General features: G+C 35.9%; 1 protein-coding gene across 1 annotated transcript in view; it reads left to right on the top strand.

Moving 5' to 3' along the window:
- The window catches only part of LOC149787903 (phospholipid-transporting ATPase ABCA3-like), a 162,951-nt gene that overhangs the window by 80,683 nt on the left and 64,039 nt on the right, over window positions 1–18,229 (top strand). Inside the window, exons 7-10 of the mRNA XM_089974151.1 lie at window positions 504–638; window positions 8,368–8,497; window positions 15,817–15,971; window positions 16,946–17,101. Coding sequence (XP_089830277.1) covers window positions 504–638; window positions 8,368–8,497; window positions 15,817–15,971; window positions 16,946–17,101 — 576 coding nt within the window. The remainder of the gene's footprint in view (window positions 1–503; window positions 639–8,367; window positions 8,498–15,816; window positions 15,972–16,945; window positions 17,102–18,229) is intronic.

Genomic DNA, 18,229 nt, shown 5'->3' with positions numbered 1-18,229 from the left:
TACTAACTCCACAGTGATAAAGATAGCCTTAGTTTAAATGCAGTCACCAATAAAATTAAACCACATGATATTAACCAGGTGAATAATGGGGCAGGAAATAATCCATTTTAATTTGTTGGTAGCGTGTAAATCATATTTCTAGTTTTGCTTGTCCATAATAATACTTTGCTGCCTTTGGTTTGCTGATAGCAAATTAAAAATCTGGTGCACCGTTCTATCTGATAAACAGCCAACACTTTAATATACTAGAGCAGTGGTTTCTAACCCAGGTGGGGGGACTGCAGGGTTATTCAGCTGGGGCAGCAGGGTTATTTGAAGGGGTTTGTATTTTCTCAATTTACGAATTAGCGTGTGGTGGTTGACAAATTATTTTGAAGTTAAAGGATCCTCATATTCAAAGGGTTAGGAGCCACTGTACTCGAGAAATGATGTGCACAACCAGTTGAAGAAACTCAGGAGGGTTGACATAGAAAAATATACAATCTAATCTTTTCTTTTCTCAGGCATCTTACTGGTGTGGCAGGAAGATCAAGGACATTGATTATGAGAGTACAGCAAACAGTGGGATAAGTTCTGAATTCTTTGAAAGAGATCCACCTGGTCTTACCCCAGGAATATGTATCAAACATCTCAGAAAGGTCATAATCGTACAGTTTTATTGTTAAATGTAAAAATGTTACAGTACAGTGAGCAATATACTTACCTTTAGAAGCAATGTTCATTGTGTAACCCAGGAATAAGTATCAGTAATCTCATAGAGAATGTTACATTCTAATGTTAAATGCTCAGTGTATAACTCTAAGCTTTGTAATTTGCATGGGTGTTTTTGCAAAACAAGCATGCTTAAATCAGGACTGAGGAAAAATGTTACAGTACAGTGAACAATATACTTACCTTTAGAAGCATTTTAAGTGTTTTTAGCACAAATACACATCCCCATTGTTGCTTTTTCATTCCTTCAAGTTTAATATCAGCATTTGGCATATGTCTATATGTTACTATATTACATTGTGTCATATTTTGTATGATACATAAATTTACAGGAAACTATATTTGTCACTGATGATGTTATTTATGCCCCACCATGTCTATGTAAGGGTCGTATAATGTTACCCGGGACTACCTATCACATCTGGTCATGTCCATCGTCAATTTTGCTTATGCTCAAAATCTTTAGAAAGATTGCATTGTTTAAAACCAAATTATAAAAATATTTTATGAGGCTTTACATTGCAAAGACCCAGATCAGATTTGATTTTTATCATTTTCCAACAAAACCCAACAGACATGGCCACTGTTTCACTTAGAAGTTTCCTTTAACTTACATTAGTGAAGGCATAAATATGATGTTGACACATACTTCGTTTAACATAATGTCTGCACTGTGATAAAAAATTTATTATTTTGAATCTTTTTCATGAGTTTAAAGTTTGTAATAATTAGCACTCACAGCATCCCATTTATGCTGTTTCTTGTGCATAGTAGAAAAGGTAGGTTCTTATGTATGTGCTGAGATGTCTTTCCACATTGGAGGTTTATTCTCCCATTATTTAGCTTATATTGGTAAGTGATAATGAGACAAAAGGTATATGTGGTTGTAGAAAATCATGATGTTTTAAATAGACTTTAGCGTCAGCTTCTTTCTCATGAGGTATACATAAAGGGACTCCAGTTTTTTCCCCATGAAGCATGCATAAAGGGACTCCGGTTCTTCCATTTAGGCTTGCATAAAGGGACTCCAGTTTTTTCCCCATGAAGCATTACATAAAGGGACTCCAGTTCTTCCATTCAGGCTTGCATAAAGGGGCTGCAGAGGCTGATTGGTTAGAATGCAGGACTCGTGACAAGGTTTGATTTTCACCTTTGGGTCATACCCTATTTTCTTCCATGGCATGTCCACCATGATATAATCTTGAAAGTGTTCCTGTGCAGTAAAACACTGGAACAAAGCAAATCCCAAAAGGCATGCTAGAAATGGATACTTTGTATGTAAATTTTGGTGCAAGGAAACGTGTGTTTATTGAGTCATGTGAATATCTTGTACATGGTATGTACTGTTAGCATATGTACCAGATAATAAAAGGTGTGTATGTAAAGAAGTCCAAGGTATTAAATAAGCTGATTGTCTCAAATATATTTGATAGTAATATTTAGAAAAATGTAAACTTACTCTTACTTACTTGCTTACTTGGATTAAAGTGATTTTCGCTCCAATGGAGCATGTATCACTGTTTAATGCACACACAGCATGCTATTTAATTACTCCTGGGGGAAGGAATGAGAGCCACATCCCCCAGGCTTTTATGTGTTCATGGAACACTTGTTAATTAGGCCATCAGATCGAGGTACTATTTAGTTCCTATCGATCTGGATGTATAGCCGAGGTGAGTGGGATTGGCCCCAGCATGCACTCATTGCTTAGGTTGCATTGCTTTGTTGATTGAGACAAGTGGGATTGGACCCAACGCGCACTCGTGTATATTGCTATGGGGGCGTGCACTGCACGCGTGATGTTTTGATGTCCGGTCGTGGTAGAGGAGGAAGAGGCTTGTGAATTGGGAGGCGGTTTATGGCACATTTTTGGCATTTCTAAGTTCCAGGGTATAGTTTCTAAAAGTGTCTTCCTGCATAATTTGGAGGATAACATAGGAACTGTGCTGTTTTTAGAGTAGGTTAAGGATAGATACCCAGGTTGACAGCCATGGGTTTTGATGTTGCCACCTTGTGTAGCGGGCCCTGATGGTCTTGGGTATTTGAGACCACCTTGATTGGTACTGGTTTTTAGTGTCTTAGTATTCTAATAAGTGTTGTTTTTCGTTGCAGCTTTGTGCTGCTGGATCTGATGGTCCTTGGGTTTTAGACCACCTTACACGTGTATATTTGGGGTTATACTTCCTTAAGCAGAGAGTTTATTATTTTGCAGCCTTGTTCTGTGGAATCTGATAGTCTTCGGAGTTTAGACCACCTTATATAGTGATATTTTGGGGTAGTATTGTTCCTGATCTGTTTTTGTGAGGACGATCCTGATGGTCTGTGTTCAAGTCCACCTTATATGATCTGATTTAGTGTCCTGTCGGTAATTCTCGTTATTTGTTGATTGATGGCTGTCACCTGGGTTAGAATGTGGTGGTAGAGATGCTAATTTTCATGCCAAGAGACTATAAGATGGTTAAAGAATAAGGTAGGAAGAAAGTATAGATAAAAATAAAAATGTTTTTTTTTTTTTAATTTTTTTATATATATATATTTAAATATTTTTTCTTTTTTTTTCTTTCTTTCTTCAATTTTACGTCTTGAATTCCATATTTATTATGATTCCTTGTCTTATTGGTTTGGAATGAAAAATTGTTTTATATTTATTTGTATGTTATTATGTAGTCCTGTTTGCATTATTTCCTATTTTCCTATTTTAAGTTTTCGTGGTCTTAATTGGTTTTAATTATTAGGGCTATGAACAGCTGTGTCAGTCTGTGAACCCACGAGACCTAGCTGGCCGTCATAATTCCCAAACAAAGATTTTGTTTTATTTTTGACTGATCTTGATTTACTTGTATTTCTTTTAATTATAATTAGATTAGATTCGTCCTTAGTTGGTTTTTATTATTCGGGCTATGCATGGCTATGTCAGTCTGTGAACCCATGAGACCTAGCCGGCCATCATAATTCCCAAACAGTGATTTTGTAATATTTTGGACTTGTCTTGATATGCTTTTTTAATTTTTTTAATTAGATTAGATTCGTGTATAAAACTTATGATGTATTCGAATGTTAGATTGATATTGGGGTTTGTGTTCATCAAGAATTCTGGGTATGTGACTGGGGATCCAATATTACGTTGTTTAATTTTAAACTTACTCCTTTCTTTTTCAAGTGTGTGGCAGTTGTTAAAAATGTGCTCTAGGTCTTCTGGGACCCTGCAGTGGTAACAGTTAGGGTTATGTGGTTGTGGTCCTATGTACTGTCCGAAGCTGTTGGCCAGCTTGGTTTTGCCTGTGAGTATTCTATTTATAAAGTTTTGGTCATTGCCTTTTGGTTTGGGTGATTTCCTATTTCTGCAGACTTCTTTAATTATGGTTTTTAGCTTCCTGCCTTGGTTTTTTGTGTTCCATAATTCCTGCCATTTATTGTCAATGAGAGTTTTAGATATGCTATAGAGTTCACATATGCTATAATCTAGGTTGATGTGAGTGGTTTCGTTTAGTTTTTGTTTAGCTGTAATATCTGCCATATCGTTATCTGGTATGTTAATATGGGATGGAATGCACATAAATTCTACTTGTAAGTTATTATTGTTTAGTTTTTTTAACAATAGATTGGTTTGTCTAAGATAATTTTCTCTTGATTTGGTGTTGTTATTAAGTATGGAGTTTATGACGCTTATCGAGTCACTTATTATTACCGCTTGGGGTATTTTGTTCTCTTCGATCCATTTGAGTGCTTCAAGTATGGCCCATAATTCAGCTGTGTATATGGAGCAGAGGTTAGGTAGTCTTCGTCCTACTTGAATGTTAAGCTCGGGGATTACATAAGCTGCTGATGTTCTCGGTGGTTCTGTTATTTTGGATCCATCAGTGTAAATCTTAATGTAGTTGCAATATTTTGAGTTGATCTCTTCTGAACAGATTGTGTTTAGTTTGAGTTCTTGTTCGTTTTTATTTCCATATTTCGTAATGAGGGTGTTAACTGAAGGGTTGGTATTTATCCATGGTTCTTTGTCATAGTGATTTGCAATTTCTGCTTGGAGGTTGTCTATAGGAAGTTCTGGTTTAACTAATTGATGGACTAATTTCCCTGCTGGTATGTTTTTTGTTAATTTAGTTCTAAAAGGTATATTGCATTTATTTATAGCTAGGCGGTGGGGTGTGTGTTGGGGTGTGTTGTTAACCTGGCTGCATATCTGAGGGTGAGTTCTTGTCTTCTACGGTGGAGCGGCAGTTCTCCAGTTAAGATTTGAAGCTCCACCAGCAATGTGGATGGTAGTGCTCCAGTGCAAATAATTAGGGCCTTTCTTTGTATGCTATCTAGTTTCTTGAGGTTAATTTCGGGTGCCGAGTTGTAAATTTGGCATCTGTAATCTAGTTTAGATCTAATTAACGATTTATATAATGCTAGTAAGGTTTCTTGATTGGATCCCCAGGTGGTTCCTTTAAAGTTTGTAAGGAGGTTAAGGTCTTTATTGCACCTTTTGACTATTTCGTTTATGTGATATCCCCAGTTTAGGTTAGAGTCATAGTACATTCCTAAAAATCGTGCTACCTTTATGAATTTAATTTCTTGATTTTGGATGGTAAGTTTTGGAAACTGACTTTGTGATTTACGTCTGGCGGTGAACAGTACTGCTATGGTTTTTTCATGCGATAATTTGAATCCCCATTTATCAGCCCATTTCCCTATTTTGTTTAAATTTGTTTGAATATCGCTGATTACTTTGTGGTTGGAGGGGTTTCCTGTGCTCCATAGTCAACTGTCAACAGCAAATTGTGAGAGTTCAATTAGTTTTGATGCTAAGTTGGTGTCCAAGTCATTAATCATGATGTTGAAAAGGGTTGGGCTGAGTACGCTTCTTTGTGGTGTACCGTTTTCAAGTGTGTGTGGTTCTGAGTAGATGTCACCGACTCCAGTTGTTATTTTACGGTCGGCAAGAAAGTTTTCAATGAAGTTAAACATTCGACCTGTGATGGCGTAGTGGTTGAGTTTGGCTAATAAGCCTTTGGTCCATACAAGGTCGAATGCCTTTTCGAGGTCAATAAATACTGCAATTAAATTCCTATGAGCTTTGTGTTTGGAGTTGAACGCTAATTTGATGGCGGTTTCCAATCGTATTAGTTGATCCGTGGTGGATCTTTTGTTTCTAAATCCGCATTGATTATCGGAGATTAAATTATTGCTCTCTAGGTGGTGTTTGGGTTGGTTGGTGACTATGGTTTCCATGATCTTACAAATGTTGGTTGTTAAAGGAAATGGGTCTGAAGGAGCTAATATCGTTAGGGTCTTTTCCTTGCTTGGGTATTGGAATTACTATTGCGTGCTTTCATTTATCAGGTAGTTTGCCTGAGGTCCATATTTGGTTTAGTAATTTAATAATTGTTTGTTTAATGTTATTTGGGATATTTTTGTATATTGTGTATCCTATTTGATCTTCCCCTGGGCTAGTTTCGTATTTGGTTTTCAATGCTAGGTCCCATTCGTAAGTTGTAATGTCTTTATTTAGGTTTGAGACTTTGAGACTGAGGTCTTTAAAGAGATTATTATGTGTTCTTTCTACTTTGCCCATATGTAATTGAATTGATGGGGTGTGGTTGGTGTTACTACTCATTTCTGATAAGTGCTGAGCTAGTTGGTCAGCTTTTTCTTTATTAGTAATGGCTCTCGCTATTTTTGGGGTGGTGTTTGTTGTCTTCCCTCCAATTGTTCTAATCTTATCCCAGACTTGTTTAGTACTAGTTGTGATATTGATGCTTGTGCAGTAATTATGTCATGTTGTTTCCTTACCCTGTTTAATTAGGTTTTTAAGGGTTTTCTTCCATTGTTTATATGTAGTGAAATCAATAGAATCTTTAGTGCGTTTGAATTTATTGAGGGCTTTTTTCTTATCAGTGATGGCTTGTTTGCATTCTTCATTCCACCATGGGGCTGCTTGTTTATTTGGGTTACCACTAGTTTTGGGTATGTTAGTGGTGGCTGCCTTTAGTATGGTATCAATCAGGTCTTCGTAATATTTATTAATATTATCATTTTCTAGGTTTTTGGTGTCTATTTTGCTTAGTGTTTCATTAAATGTGGTCCAATCTGCTTTTGAATATATCCATCTAGGGGTTCTTTTTAGCGAGTTGTCCTGGACCGTCATCAGCAGGGTGATTATTACTGGGAAGTGGTCACTGCCCAAGGGGTCAGTTTGATCCACCCTCCAGTCGGCCACCTGGTTTATTGATGGCGAGCAAATGGTGAGGTCGATGGTGGACATAAGACCATTGACCTGGCTGAGGCGTGTTTTTGTGCCGTCATTTAAAATGGTAAGGTTAGATTCAGTGGTCCATTCTTCAATCAATTTGCCTCTTTTGTCCGTCACACCACACACCCCCAGCTTGCTATGGGCATTGAAATCTCCACAGATGATGATCTGGTCTACTCGTCTGTGGTCACTTATTTGTTTATAAGTAGTTAAGTTAGCTGAGTCTGATTTTCCCCCTGGGTCATAAATGTTACATATTTGTATTTGACCCTTGCCTGTATGAATTATGAGGGACTGCATTTCGAATGCTTCTTTGCTACCTGGGGTTGGTGTTATGGTTATTGTTGATGCATTCTGAATGTTATCTGCTATATATATGGCTAAGCCCCCTCCTGCTTGTCCTGTGGTTCGATTTTTGAAGTGGCCTGGGTGTAGCCCAGGAGTTTAGATATTTGTTTAGTTCTGCTTGTTATTTTGGTTTCTTGTATACATATAATATCTGGTTTATATACTATATTTTGTAGTTTAGCTTTAAGTTCATTGATATTACTTGATAGCCCTCTAGCATTCCATTGCCATATTGTGATATTTTTGTTTGTGTTATTCATACTATTAGTGGTCATTTCTACTGGCTAATAGGCTAATCTATGTGTTATCAGTTATTATTTATAATTAATTGTAGTTTTTCCTATATTTGTTTAATTTTGTGTTCAGCTATGATTTGTTTTTCTGTAATCACATCCTTGATATCCCTAATTAGCTTTCCTATTTCTGTTGCATGTCCTGTCTGGTTTTTATTGTTGGTGCTTTCATTCCACTGTGTGGTTTTGCTAGTTTGATATTTCTTTTTGACTGGGGCTTTGGTCGAGTTCTGAGCTTTTTGTGGGATTTGTTTTGGATTGTTTTCATAAGCATTGTTCGGTGGTTTGTTTTGTAGCATTTCTTTTTTGGCTGTATAGTACTGTAAATTCTTGGTATTCATGAAATGTATAATTTGGAGTTCTCTTTTTGCATGTGGGCATTCCAATGATTGGGATGTGTGCGGGCCCTTACAGTTAGTGCATTTGGGTGTTTGTCTCTTGCATTGCCCCCTATGGTTCCCACCACATTGCTGACAGCTTGTCTGAAATTTACATTTGGAGGCAAAGTGACCCCAATGTTGACAGTTGCTACACAGCCTTGGTTTATTTATAAATGGTTCGATGTGTAGTCGTATCCCTGAGGGGCCTATTCTCACTGGTGATTTAAGTGGTAGTTACGATTCAAGTACTACCAAGTTTGTTTCCTGCCCTTTGTAATTTCTTAATCTAAAGGCCCTGTTAATGGTGTGTTCCACCTTCTTTAAGTTGTATAAACTTACTCTGTTCAGAAATTCTGTAGGTTTTGAATTTGTGGTGAACATTGTCATATTGCAGGAATTCGGCTCTGGAAGAGGGGCTAAGGTTGCAGTGGCAGACATGACCGTGAATATGTATGAAGACCAGATCACCTCACTTTTAGGGCACAATGGAGCTGGGAAAACGACAACCATGACAATGCTAACAGGTAAGATCTGTTTCAGGAAAAAATAGCATAAAGGGTATGAACACTATGTAAAATTTATGTTCAGTCTACTAGTCATTGTTTTCTTTGAAATTATTCGATATATTATGATGATCTCTATTAATGTCTTTAATATCTCTTTCCATCCATAGTTCTCTTTTAGGCCAACCACATTTAGTAGAATCACTTCAGTCTTTATAATATACATATACTGGTTGATATTTTGACACAGAAAGAATTAGTAGTGGGCTTGGTGGTGTGCTGTACTATGCCTTAGGGGCACTAACCGAGGATGTCCTAAAGTACAGAGATGCCAGGTTGCGTAAGTACACTTGTAAAGCAGAAATAACTTACATTCAAAGTTCCACATATAAAATGCACTCTTGGAAGCATACAATTTTCATTTAACTATAAGGTCAAATAAACAAACATTTTGATGATACTTTTTTATATCAAAATACTTCCACCCATTCCAGAGCACACATATGTAGTTTAACACAAAAGGATGCTTTGGAAAGGTTTGCTATTTACAGCACAAAAACATGTACTAGAGGGGTTCTGCATGCAGCTGATGCCCTTTCCTAACATTTGTGAGTGAGTGAATTTTGGTTCATTTCTGGAAGAAGAAATTATAGTCAAACATGGTTGGTCAAAACTGTACTGATTCTTTTAACTTCAAGTCATTGCTGCCATGAATGTGCAGAGTGAATAGCAGAATGAAGAAAGTCAAGGATGACGTTTCTTATCAAATGGAGGATGGTCATTCTAAAACAAGGTCAGATGTTGGTTTAGAGGAACTGCCATAAAAGAAACCAAATTTTTTTATGCAAATTTCCAGAAATCTTGGTGTTACAGTACAAATGATTTCAGTACAACACCAGGATGGCAGATATGTTGTGTAATATTTGCCAAAGGTTTGGAAATAATAGCCCTTTTTTGATGGAAATACACATTTGAATTTTAGAATGTTAACTCTTACATGACATGCCAAGTCACCAGCTCACATGCATTTTGATGCAGAGATATTCATGAGAAAATACCTGTGAAATGTGGACACGTTTTATTAATGACCTTGAAGAACAACTTGTTGGCTATTAAACTAGCTGTGCATAATACCCTTTAAGATGGCAGACTGTAAAGGGAGGTCCTCAGCACAGAATGATATTCATACACAGATAAGGAACTTATTGAGCTCAGTAACAGTCAGTAGATTAATGCGAGAGGGGGCATAATATGAGGATTTTAATTTCAGTTGAAAGCAGACAGGGTGGAATAGGAAGAAAGAGATATAGTATTTAAGTGTTGAGTAAATAATGAACTACCCGGTTTATTATAGCATTCTCTCGGAGACTTCCCCGGGCCTACCCAACGTATTTTTTCTGCACCCTAGTTTTGGTGACAAGGAGAGATCCCTTATTCAGATAAAATCTTGGCAGCATCTAGGAAGGTCAGAATTTGTTTATACAAACATGATAGAAAGGCCTATAACAAGTTTTTAGTCATCCCTTCCCTTACTGCTGGTTTTGACACTTGAAGTTTGGGAGATGGGTCACAAAGTTGAATACGTTTAAATACACGTTCAAAAGTGAATATTTCTATCATTGGAGCTTATGGATTGAATAGTGTCATATGAAAGACAGTAAAACCTGTTATGAGAGACTGCCACATCTGCCAACAAAAAGCAGTCTCTCAAGATTTGTACAAAAAGACCAGTTTCCAAGGTCTAGTTTCAGAGCAATTTCAAGAAAAATAACCACAATCACTGTACATATATTCTATTCTTTATTAATAGTTCTTGCTAAAATATTGTATGCATTCATCTGAAAACAAAATTTCATAGCAAAAAAAAAACATTAATCACATTTACATTTGAAGATCACATATTTTTAGCATATGAAATTGTTTCTGAATTACCTATTTTCATTTATAACAACCTGAATTTGTTTTAACGTTTAAATCAATATTTTGTGAGTGGTCTGCTCTTTTTAACTTCTTTCAGTTACAATAATTATTTTCTCCAGCCTTAAAATTTCTCTCTTTAGTTGGAGGTTCGTCCATTGTTATTAAGGTTCTAGGTGTTAAAATTATTAGTGGTCAATTGTAATATCTAACATAAAGACGGTTTTTGGCTTGGCTGTGGGAAAATATGTAAAATCTATACATATGCATTGCATATCTAACAATTAATGAAATAAAAAGAAAGAATTATCTCATCCAGAAACAGAACCATTTTCTCAGAGACAAAAGTCAATGGTTTCATTCAAAGATGACATACAGGGATTAACTCTATAAGCAAAGTGCGTAACCCGGTCACACAAACTTGAATAGGTGGCAGCTTTGTGATTGGGATGTAATCACTTAACATCCGGGTGGGGGGTATCCTTAACAAGTCTTGAACACTATCAATCAAATCCTGCAAACGATTCTTTCTTGCTGGTTTAATAGATGATGACCTTATTCACCCACGGCAATACGGATTAACTCTATCGACAAACAATATAAACGACCTCTACGTCAACTTTGGCACTTAAGTAGCATTTCGTGTACATTAGCCTGGTTTATGGACTGTAGCATTTATCACCAGTAGCAACAATTCCTTTTTTTAAAAATTCATTTTATGTTTGTTTTTTATCAGAACAATAATTACTAATCATGTGGTTGTTGTAACAATTGATTGCATATAGGTCAGTGGTGTCTATCTGTTATCATGATACGGTCGTTGATTGGGATGCGGGTTACTACAATAAGGCCAGGAAGCAGACTAAGTGTGGGAATAATTAGTCTGGTTCCCTGCTTTTATGCTCCCTGCATTGCTCACCCCTTTACAAATAGCGGAGAACAATGCAAGGAGCATACAAAGCAGGGAACCAGACTAGGAAATAGTCTACAAATACTTTAGTCTGGTTTACAACAGAAACTATAAAACACTATAGGCATAGCTAAAAAAATTCAAACATTGGTAGCCAGCCTATTTTTGTTTTAAAAAATGTAAAATTTAGAATGGTATGTGCAGTCCTTTTTATGAGGATTAAATAAAGGTCGGTTGAGTTTATCCTCATTTATAGCAGTGTCGAAATGCAAATTTTGCTAAGACATCACAGTTGCTGTTCGTGTTTTGCAGGTGGTTGCTCATCGTTTATATGATAAAATTGATCCGTGTATTACAGTTGTGGTTGGAATTGACAGGTGGTTGCTCATAGCAGAGGTCACTCATTTCAGTTTTTACTGTACTTGACATATTAAATATTTGACTCCACTGAACCTGTCTTCAAAAGCAAACATACATTCACATTCCAATTAGTTATTCCTGGACAACCCATGGATAGCACTAACAGCGTCATTTCCATGTTAAGCTCTGTGACAGTCTGTGGTCCATTTTCTTCAAGGAGATGTGTAAAAGAAAACTATGGGTTGATTGTTGATGGCAGAGGTTAGCACTTGAAAAAATTAGTTGTCACATTTATGGACCTCAGAAACAATCATTTTGAGCTAGATTTGTTGTAAAGGAAGTACTCAGCCAAAAGGTACATCATTATTTTGTCTAGATTTTGAGACATTGGTAACCATTATTATCTTTGGCCATCAGGAGGGGCAGAGATGTGTTTGGGTCAAAAACCACCTCAACAGCAAGTTTCACTCCTTGTTTCTTTATATTGTGGTATATTTTGTTAGGGGTGGGATTAGCTGGTTTAATGTATCCCATATAAGCTGTTAGCATTTACACATGCAGTTATTTTACATCGTGTAATCCACATCATCCATATCTTTCAACGACATTTTTAAAACTAAATAATTGCAGTCATGGCACTATGTTCTAAGTTGCTCTAGTTTAGCTGTGTTATTATTCACCAAACCAAATGTTTTTTAAAGCTCACAGTTCGATTTTATGGCAACAGCCCAGTAAAGTATACACTGTGACCCCGCCATAACATGGTAGTTGGTAGCCATAGAACCCGACCGCGTTATAGACCGAACCATGTTATAAGCAACCAGGTCAGTTAGCTGAAAAAAATGTACCCAAAACAAATGGTCGAGGGTGTATTGTAAATAAATGCAGGAGGTAAAATACTTGCTTCATCGGCACAGTTACTGTCTTAATTTGATGCATATTAAATGAGAAATACACTCGTAGTGAAAACAAAGAAGACATATATAATAGTTTACTTTATTTAGAGAACCTTGAATTGATACATATACGTGAATCCTGTTTATATGTAAATGTCTAATGTATAGCATAAATAGAGTATCAACACCATGTATGCCCCCGTGAACCTCATCATATACATTGAATCCACAATACAAGTGATTCCATCGAAAATATGCACAGACACAGCTTTAAAATATTCAATAATATTGTAACAGGTCATATTGCTATGAATTCAGTGAAAAAACATAGCACAATTACGTAATGAATGATGAAGCACATTTACTTTTCAGTAAGTTCCAAGTTGGTAAAAGTTAGTTTGTGTTTCTTTGGTAACTTCGTAAGCATAAACCTTTTCCCTACAAAAAGGAAACTTTCACAGCACAGTTACGTGTTTCAGTCACGTTAGAAAATGCAAACATCCATCAGATTCCATCACTTTTATTTAACTTTGGTACTGACTTCTTTTGAAGAAAAGTTCTTTGCTGTTATTGAAAGATTGTAGTCAGCTTTCTTTGATGAAGGGTGCATGCGCAATTGAAGTCACTGCTAAAGAAGAGCTTTGGAGAACCAAACAAATGCCCATTTCTTATTGTGGCAGCAACGTTAACTAATCGTATTCATGATTGAGACTAGTAGTTTTTTCATTTGCTGAGTACGTTTTCATAACAGTCGGTGCTTCAAAGGTAAGCTGTTTCCTTTGAAATTTCAGCAGACTATTTTATATGGGTACATTTTTAAAAAGGAATTGACCATCGTTTGGACTATTTCTAATTATTGTCATTCCATACCCACTGAATAAACCAATAAGTAAGATGCATTTTCTTTTTATAATATTTTTTTTACATTTGTGGTAGCAGTGTGATGCTGCCTTTCACGCATGCGTCTGAAAATTAAGAAAGAGTCAATGAACAATAGAGACGCATGTGTTATGATGACAGGGATTATTACAGAAAATGTGTGTTCTGAAGGATTTAATTCTGAGCGAAAAGAAGAGGAATTTTACTTACCATCCACATACAAATATCAGTCTTTGTAAATATATTAATTGCTAGTGAGCGGTCAAAAATTCGATGAAAGATAGATTACGAAACAATGCCTCGTCCGGTTGATCTCCATTACCAGAAATGTCAACAACAAAAAAGCGGATATTTCACAACACAGAGAACTCGTGCTACATGTCATGATAAGCGGATTATGATATAACAATGCACTGTTTAGATGGTTTGTCAATATGGACAAAGAATTTATTTATGTAACAATAGATAAATTTCAGTACATTTTATATCCAGTTTGCGGTTTCCTTTCATGGGGCCAACGAATTTGTGCCCTCCATACCAGTGGTTGCATATAAAAGTTTTAACAGCCAGCAATGTCGTCAATAGAAAAAGATGCACAGTACGTTTTGCAGCCAATAAGGAAAAACAATCTAAGTTTGCGACATTGGTGAAGACCTATGCGATCCCAGAATAAACTTTTTATGCAGATTTTTTCCGTATTTTTAAGAAGAAAAAATACTTTGTTGTGTACGAGAAAAATACATATAAAAATTCAGGAGCCAAGCCACAATTGTTTAGTATTAGTCATAAGCGATCTCTTCCCCATAATGATAACAAACTTTTTATGTTTTATTTTTGTACTTTTTAAGAAAGACTTTTTTTGCACAAGAAAAATACATGTATATGAAATTTCGGGAGCCACGCCACGACCGTGTTATATCCGAATTTGTGTTATAACAGAGCGAGCAATGCGGGGGGGGGGTCCACAATGTATTTTATTTTCTATATCTTAACATCAAAACATATATTTATCTCTGCATAAAATGGAAAGGTTTGGCAATATTAGCCAAAAGTCATTTTGCCTGTCAGATAATGGTTTAACCACACAGAAACAATTTACTTCCTTTGTTGCTGATAGCCTAAGTATGTATAGAGATACCAGTATTATGTGCTGAAAAATTGCATTAAACCCCACAACAACAACTACAACAACAACCTCCATGTACCACTTCTTGTCTAGAAATTATATAGATAATGGAAATAACTTGGAGAAATAGAAATTGTTGTTGTTATGGGGTTTAATGCCATTTTTCAGCACATGATAGGCTATGCATGGCAGCCAGTATTAATAGTGGAGGAAGAACCCAGGAAAACCCTGGGAAGAACCACCGACCCACGACAAGCTATCTCACATACCCAGATTAGCCGAATCCGTGACTCGAACCCATGCAGACAGAGGTGAGATGGCAGTGATCCATAACAGAAAGTGCTTTACACCACTTGGCCACTCGGGGCCCCTGATAGATATTGTCAGATTTTGCTTATCTGTCAGCCTCTGACTCAATCGACCACAAGATAGCTAAAAGAAAATGAGAAGGCCAGATTAACATGGGCTTTAGATAGAGTAATCAATATTGTTTAGCCAATGTGGGTATGTAAATAAGGCTTGCTAGTTGCTTCCTGTGGGTTCCTGGTTCCTGGGGTATTCCTTTACCACTTCAACTGGCTGCCATATGAAGAGCCATGTTCTGAAAAATGGTGTTAAACCTACAACAACAGTAGCAGCAGCCGCAACATTATGATGTTTTCTATAAGGTGTCTTTCTTTAGCTGAGCATATCATAGGGGTATGATCATTGGGGAGATTGCGCTAAAAATGAAGTAGTTGTTTCTTTTGTCTCTAACTAAATACTGAAAGATACACATTTTTTGCAGTTTTAATAATCACAATAACTGTCCTGTGGAAGATAATGTTAAAATCAACAAAAAGTATACAAGAACTTTGGAAATCTTTAGCAATTTACAACCTGCCATAAATCAACAGTGCAGTGTTTTGTGCAGAAAACCTGTTTTATCTCAGTAATTATGTCACATTGAAATAATTCAGTGACCTGCATGTACTTTTCTTTGTGTAATTGATGAATCTATCTTCAACTTGTGCAAGTCTGATTTTTTTAATATTCATTTAGCTATTATTTTGTGGACAATTAGTTACAAGGTACTTTTCCCCATCAATCTTTTCATCTTTTGGTTATTCTGGATTGCTTGGACCCCTATTGATATAAAAATATCAATATTAAAAAAGTTACATCCTTCAATATGTACTTCAGTATTTCACAGGTGTTCATCTGTAAGCAGACACAATGCAATATTATTAGTACATACATGGTATGTTTGTAGGTTTTTTGGCTCCTACCAGTGGAACAGCCATAATCAATGGTTATGACATTCGGACAGACATTGCCAAAGTTAGACAGAAGCTTGGATTGTGTCCCCAACACAATATCCTCTTTGATCTGCTGACTGTAAAGGAACACCTGGAGTTTTTTGCCCAGGTACGTAATGTAGATTACATTATTATCAATAAATTAAAGTTTACTGAACTTTGACTATTATGGTCAACTTCGATGGGAATAATAATGTGATCAAGTAATGTTTCCATCTTTAGTAATACTTCCTATGTGTGTTTAAGTGCAGTCTCATTTCTTTTCCCTCAAGTTACAGAGGAATTCAAACTTAATGGATGTTTTATTGCTATTTCGAACTTTTAATAAAAACCACTGGACAAATTTCAGTCATACTTTGCTGAGAGTAAGTTTGCCATAAATGCTTTTTGATTTTGTTCAAATGATGTTGATCCACCATTAGCTGTAAGCATCCTGGCTTCAAAGTCTTGCAAGTTTGTACAAATAATGCCATCATATAAGGCCACCATTCCTGAAAATAAAAGAATAAAAAACTTGCACAAAGTACTGAACAGAATTGGACCAAAATTAGACACAACATACTTTGGCATAAAGGCCTTTCAGTTTTATAAAAACAATGCCAGTCCACCATTAAATATGGCTGCCATTGCTAAAAACAGAAAAACTTAAGTGACTTTTCTCAAAAAAGACACAACACACTTGGGGGGTGGGTGGAATTTGGAGAAAAAAAAGTCATCCAGGGATGAAGTCCTTTTAATTTTTGTACAAATGATGCCAATTCATCTTTGAATATGGCCAATGTTTGTAAAAGTGGAAACAACTTAAGATGTCTTTTCAGAAGCCACTGAACAGAATTTGACTAATTTTGACCGAAATCATCCTGACTTGAAAGCTTTTCAAGTTTGTACAAATGACTCGGGTCTGTTATAAAATATGGTATCCTTTGTTAAAAAAATAGAGAAATCTTCATAACACTTCTCAAAAACCAATGTGAATCGATTTGACAAATCTTTTTGATCTCTCACTTTCTTTGAAAGATTAAATTGAAACATTAAAATTTACAATAAATTTTAGTTCATTGCAGTGGTACCCTTTATTTCCAGTTGAAGGGCTGTGAGAAGAAGAATTTGAAGGCAGAGGTGGATGAAATGATCAGGGTGTTGGGTCTAGAGGCCAAGAGGAATGCTTTGTCCAGCACACTTTCAGGGGGGCAGAAACGCAAGCTGTCTGTTGGGATAGCTCTCATAGCAGGGTCCAAGGTACTGTAAAACCCATTTTATGAAATTTGTTCAGTAGTTATGAAAAGTTACTAGTTTAAACATTATGCACAATGCTTGTATCTTTGAAAGTGAATGCACAGAGAAACCTTGTAAGATTGAAACTCTTCCGGACAAAATGTGACAATTTTGGTTTTGATAAGATTTTAGTTACTTTGGTTCTTTCTTGTAACTTAGAGTGAAACTTTCTTTGTTCTGACAGTACATCAATAGTAAGTTCAATTTTTAAGTAGATATTTTATAATTGGGATTTTATTGCAGCTTTGCATTTTATTAAGCTGGGTTTATTTCTGTCCATGCCCATGGGATATTCAAATGGATAATCATTTTAAAATGGGTTTTAATTGAAATTGGTACAGATCAGATATTCAGTATGGCTGCCACAGGTTTTTGATTTCATTACTCTTCCTGAACTGACCATTGTATTGACATGGGCTTATATTATTTTATTGAATTGGGGGGGGGGGGGATGGGGGATGTAAATAAAAAATACTGATGTCAGTACAAAGGTTATTTCAAGAGTAGTAATTGGTTCTTTGTGTAAATATTAGATTAAAACTTGGCCAGCACAGATCCCACTTGGAAAATAATTTTACTAAGTTAGCAAAAGCTCATTATCACTACTTGATTTCTTGAAGGGTTGCCTTGAAATGTTGCATGCACATGGTGTAATTGGTCATAAATGAAGGTTTAATTGGTTATAATAGAAGGTTTAATTGGTCATAAATGAAGGTTTAATTGGTCATAAATGAAGGTTTAATTGGTTATAAATGAAGGTTTAATTGGTTATAAATGAAGGTTTAATTGGTCATAAATGAAGGCTTAATTGGTCATAAATGAAGGTGTAATTGGTCATAAATGAAGGTGTAATTGGTTATAAATGAAGGTTTAATTGGTCATAAATGAAGGTGTAATTGGTCATAAATGAAGGTTTAATTGGTCATAAATGAAGATTTAATTGGTTATAAATGAAAGTTTAATTGGTCATAAATGAAGGTTTAATTGGTTATAAATGAAGGTTTAATTGGTCATAAATGAAGGTGTAACTGGTCATAAATGAAGGTTTAATTGGTTATAAATGAAGGTTTAATTGGTCATAAATGAAGGTTT

Source organism: Sinohyriopsis cumingii, chromosome 11, assembly GCF_028554795.1.
Source record: "Sinohyriopsis cumingii isolate HCF-2022 chromosome 11, ASM2855479v2, whole genome shotgun sequence".
Taxonomy (NCBI): Eukaryota; Metazoa; Mollusca; class Bivalvia; order Unionida; family Unionidae; genus Sinohyriopsis; species Sinohyriopsis cumingii.
The sequence above is the reverse complement of the archived record's forward strand: the minus strand, read 5'-3'. Positions and strand labels throughout refer to the sequence as shown.